The sequence below is a fragment of the Oryzias melastigma genome, unplaced genomic scaffold, assembly GCF_002922805.2.
Source record: "Oryzias melastigma strain HK-1 unplaced genomic scaffold, ASM292280v2 sc00267, whole genome shotgun sequence".
NCBI lineage: Eukaryota > Metazoa > Chordata > Actinopteri > Beloniformes > Adrianichthyidae > Oryzias > Oryzias melastigma.
In genome coordinates, this window is record NW_023416898.1 from 139,982 (window position 1) to 145,563 (window position 5,582).

The 5,582-nt window shown below is 39.5% G+C and overlaps 1 protein-coding gene across 3 annotated transcripts in view; it reads left to right on the forward strand.

The window, feature by feature from the left end:
- The window catches only part of LOC112138912 (metallophosphoesterase MPPED2), an 83,045-nt gene extending 79,176 nt beyond the window's left edge, over positions 1 to 3,869 (forward strand). For all 3 annotated transcript variants that reach the window (XM_024261572.2, XM_024261573.2, XM_024261574.2), the window contains exons 6-7: positions 1,066 to 1,179; positions 2,220 to 3,869. In XM_024261572.2, the coding sequence (XP_024117340.1) occupies positions 1,066 to 1,179; positions 2,220 to 2,338 (233 nt within the window). In that variant the 3' untranslated portion in view covers positions 2,339 to 3,869. The remainder of the gene's footprint in view (positions 1 to 1,065; positions 1,180 to 2,219) is intronic.
- The last annotated feature ends 1,713 nt before the right edge of the window (positions 3,870 to 5,582 follow it).

A 5,582-nucleotide genomic window follows, 5' to 3' on the forward strand; every position in this document is an offset into this window, starting at 1 on the left:
TCCATCCACCCATCTTTCTACCCATCTATCCATCCATCCACCCGTCCGTCCATCCATCCATCCTCTATCCATCCATCCACCCGTCCATCCATCCTCTATCTATCCATCCACCCACCCATCCGTCCATCCATCCATCCATAGTCCCATTAAACCTCTCAGACATGCCTAGGATAACTGGAAGGTTCAGTCAATGGACATACACGTCCATAGTGAGCTTCTAGTTTGAGCATCAGGTGTAATGGTCTGGTAGCAGCACGTTTTGCGCGTTGCAGTAGATCAAGACTTTAAATATCTAAACTTTGGCAAAGAAGACGCGTCATATACCAATCAAGAACTCTGCTTTGGTCCATGTTCTCAATGATGTGGTCATTGGATGGAGTCTAAAACCATTTTACTCTATTCCATCGAAACAGTAAAAAGATTTTCAAACTTTTTTCTTGTTCTTTTTTTTTCTTCCTCTGACTCATACGGGACAAAGGGTTATCAAACTGAGTCACCGAGAGACAGAGGTACCGCTGAAAGTATCCAGCATTCAGATGTAGCTACTGCAGTAGATGGTGAAGCTCACCGTACTGAGTCTGAATGATCTCATGAACCAAACATGAAGACGTGGTTACTGATGCTTTTGTAGAGCTCTTCAAGAAATAAAGAGGATCTCTCTGCACCATTCATGTCTTCCATGTAAATGAGATATACAGTCAATGCTTCCATGGAGCGATGATGCTAAAAACTCACAGTAGCTCCTCCCACATGTGCATCAAGTTTATGAACATATTCTTGGACAGGAGGAGAGGAGAGAGGACTCCGATGCAACTTCGACGCACAAATCGAGACATTAGAGAACACATGAGCGCTAGCATTGTTTGGTATGGTTTTCTAGTGTCAGTGCGGCTCAACCAAAGTCAGCTCCTCACAGTGCTCCTGCTGCTTTCCTTGGTTGTCGTGAAAACCTCACAGACTGAAAACTTGGACCATCAGCTGCAGCTTCAGTTCACAGTAATGTTGTTGTTTTATAAACCAGTCATCGTCTGCTGGCTCACTCGTCTGCTTTCAAAATCCTTGCAGGTTTCCGGGATTGGGTTCCTAAAGAGCTGCAGCGGGTTGGATGTGTGGAGCTGCTCAACACAGTACAGAAACGGGTGCGACCCAAACTTCACTGCTTTGGGGGAATCCACGAAGGTACTGAGCGCGTCCAAGTCCAGTTCAATTCATGAATTCAATTCACAGATCAATCCATGATTCTTGCTATTGAACACAATATGTTTGAATGTTTAATAACCGTCCGTTATACCCTTATTTAGATTAGGAAATCTAAACAGATAAAAACAAAGATTTTAATGGAAAGAAATTATACTTATAACGTTAAAAGATGTCTCACTCAAAGTTTTTCTGTCAAATTCCAGGTTCACTTCAGCAGGAAACAAAACATAAACAAGTTATTTTGGACCATTTTACAACACATCCTAAAAATGTTTTTTTGTTCTCAAAGTAGATCAATGACTGAAAGACAGTGAAATAATACCTCTATAAAAATGACTATATCAGCTAGAAAACACAAATTTTTCACGGCAAATACTAAGTTAAAAATAATTGCAATTAAAATAGATTAATTTGGGCTGGAAAATAAACTGATTACGATATATATCGCGATAAAACTTTTTCACAATACATTTATCTTTAAGAGTCTGAAATCAACACTCACCAGTTTCAAGCATGTTCTCCTCTTTGGTGAGTAAAAGTTAGAGAGTTAGTCACCACTGGGCGGGTAAATGTTTGCATCTAATTACTTACAGTATGTTTATTATTTCTTATTTTGTTTTGTTTGTTTTTTAACCTTTCCACTTCTATCGTCTGTGCGCTTCTGCTAATCTTCTCCGTGTAACGTTTGATGAAGCAGTAGATCATCTGGTGATTTTAACAGGAGCAGGTTGAGAGCATGATGGGAAATAAATATTCACATCAAACATTATGCTGATGACTACACATTACATGTTTTAGCCACAGGGGGTTCAAATTGGACAAGTACAGTTATTTGGTTTATATCGTGATATATATCGTTATGGACGATATGGAAAAAACTATATCGAGATATAAAAAATTCCATATGGTCCAGCCCTAGAATAATTAGACTAATGAATTATAGGTCGTGATAAATGTTTCTCACAACAAATGAATTACATGACAACACTAAAAACGTTTTTATTTATTTTGCTCTTCAGGGTACGGCATCATGACCGATGGCTACACCACCTTTATAAACGCATCGACCTGCACGGTCAGCTTCCAGCCCACAAACCCCCCCATCGTGTTCGACCTGCCAAACCCATCCAGCTCCTGAGGCCGCGGGACCGGGGAGGTGGGCGGGGCTTGATAATAGCAGTGATAAACTACTTCTTTTATATAAATATGTCCGTTTGGAAAGAAAAAAATGTTAAAAATGCTTTTTTTTGGTTGTTTTTTGCTATTTTTATGCTCTTCTCAGACAGAAAAGAATTGAAGACGGGCTGGGGGGGTGGGATTTAAAGGAGAATACCGGGGATCTTGGAGGTTTGTGCCAACAGTCCAGCTGCCTTGCTTCGATTCATGGCAGCCAGCATTGTAAAGTTTCCTTCTTTTTTTCTTCTTAATCCTCTGTTGCAGCTGACGCAACAAAATAATGGTTTTGTATTTCATTGAGCAGACATGCCCCCCCCCCCTCGCTGCCACGTCCAGGCCGTAACCCGTAGAAACATATTGCCTTAGCGTGGGGCACCAGGTGAAGGCGGATTTGAAAACTTCAAACTTCATTCATGCAGGTTTTGTGATCACATCTTATTTTGTGTTCACAGAAAACCCAATTATGAGAAATATTTTCTCGCATGTTTCTCCACATTTTCAAAACCTGTATTTGTCAACAAGTTCTTCTGCTTTGTACCAGTATTCTCCTTTGAAGGCTTTCTTTGTGGTTAAACAATCTCGCTCTTGATAAATATTGGTCAGATCTGTAAGACGAATGACGCTTTGTGAATTTGTACAATTTCTTTCTTCGGTTTGCTGGACAATGTATGCCGTTTGATTTTATTGTGTCGTAAGATACGTTTTTTTTATCTTTTTGATCTCACGTCAGTTTTCTTTTTTATTTTTTTACTAGCTGACACGGACGCTGCCTTAAACTAGCTTTATCGTTGTCAGCGAACGCCCCTCTCTGCGAGCTCAAAGGATGCTCCTTATTTATTACCCATCATCCCCGCAGACTGAAGCAGGGGCAAAAATCTTCTCATTTATTTCTTCGACTCTTTGCCATTTTCTGACCTAATTTGGAAAATGTATGTATAAAAATATATATTATATATTAATGTTGTAAAACATCTGTACTAAAGGTTGTGTTTGACAAAAAAGCAAAAAAAAAGAATCATCAGGTGCATTTTTTTGGTTTGTACCTGTAAGATTGCCATGTTTTTTATGCTCCCATGAAACACTTTTCATGCATTTCTTTACTGTTTTTAATCAAAGGCCAATAGGGTGGACATTTTTGAAGGAGAGGGGAAATGTATGGTTCACAATCCAACAGGTGTTATTGTTCCCAACAACTCACCTGCCTAAACATGGTTAAGTTGTCTTTTCAAGTGTAAATCTGGTAGTATTTGTGTTTCTTGCTTTTTTTTCTTCTAATTTTGCACTGTGTAAATGCAATCTTGCTAGCACAAAAAAAATGGTTGCCAATAGTTGTTTGAACAGCTGTAAATGCTCTTTTCGTGCTCTGTTCCTCTCGCGCTTTCTCTGATTGTATCCTTCTTCATGGAAATGTTAGTTCTCTTTTTCAGTTCATTGTGATATATTTAGCTGCCTTTATATGCAAATAAAAATGCAAGATTTTTACTTAAAACTTATTTTACTTATTCTGTTTTTCTGCATTCATCTCACCACCAGCGATTTCATTTAAAAATTATAAATAAAACTTAATTTGTGAGACTAAATTTAGTTTAATGTCTAAAAAATGAATACAATTGTACTATAACAACTTTTATTTTTTGAAGAGACTTGAGGTCAGATAGATAACATTGTTTTGGTGTTTTTAGAAATGGTTCCAAGCACGAAAACCTATTGACTGAGTGGCCCCTCCCCCATGAGACTGAGTGGCCCCTCAACCATGAGACCGAGTGGCCCCTCCCCCATGAGACTGAGTGGCCCCTCCCCCATGAACTGGACTGAGTGACCCCGCCCCCCTGGCACTCCAAACAGAAGGTTCCCACTGCTTCCAAGAAGCCAAAATCCTCTAAACTTCCATAGAGAAGTAAACATTTATTACTCAGCCATTAAATCTTTCAAAATAAACATTCTAGATCTGATATTGTATTTTCTTCACTATAAGATACACCAGAATATAAGGCACACCCTCAATGAATTTTTTGGTGTTACAAACAAGTTTTAGCGAACAAAGTCTGACTGAGTGACGTATTTCGACTCTTTTGTCTTGCTTCATGCACCTAATTTCAAGCAAAAAATTCATTGAGGGTGTGCCTTATATTCTGGTGTATCTTATAGTGAAGAAAATACAATATCAGATCTAGAATGCTACATGTTAACCTTTTACATATATAAAACACCAGTAACTCCCAACCTTCTTTGCAACACATAAAAAACAGAACATCTCTAAAACAAGTGTGACTGTGGCAACGCTAACTCCTAACCTTGTTGGTGAAAGTAAAAAATCACAGTCTGACACCGCTACCCATTGGCACATTAGCGTATTTACAATAACAGCATTGTCGGCTCCTAAAAACAACCGGCTGACGTTTTGTCATAGTTCAGAGTACTACTCAACAACACTCCCACATCTGTAAATCAAACCAGAATTAATCCATAATGTGCTCTGAATATAAGGGGTACTGTCATTTTTTGACAAAAATTAAGACTTTTAAGTGTATATCACAGCACACAAAATACAGTACAGTGTTTCCTTGCTTATTCGCGTTTCACATATTTGTAGATTTTTGTTTCCAGTCACATGACTCCTCTGGTTCGACACAAAAACTCTGACAACTCAAGACGCTTGTATGAAACTTTATCCGTTAAAGGAGGATCTGAGGTGTATCCCTGGAGGGCCGGGGAGATGAAGGGCATGCCGGCCCGTCGACTAACCTCCCTGTCCTCTCTCCACGCCCCTGCATGGAGAAACGGCATCAGCTGACTTAGAAGTGGCTGGAAAAACTCCTGATTTTCTGAAGAAGATAATCACAGAGGATAATTATCATCCAGAGCAGGTGTTTATTATGGATGAAACCGGCAAATTCTGGACGAAGAAACCGCTACCAGTACACTAAGTCGGCACTGGATAGGGTACCAGCGAATCGTTACCAAGTTAGGGTTAGGGTACCGGTATTAGATGCGTCCTGAGGACCAATCCACGTCCGGCACCTCGTCCCGAGGGTTGTGGACCCTTGAACGTTAAGTGTTGGATATACAGATGAATTTTTCTCTTTTTTTCCTGCTTTCTGATCCATGTTATTAAGACATTAACAGCGTCACAAACTGCAGATCGTTATGGATACCAGAAATAACGATTTAAAGACTCTTGATTAATCACAAACCAGCAGCTGAGA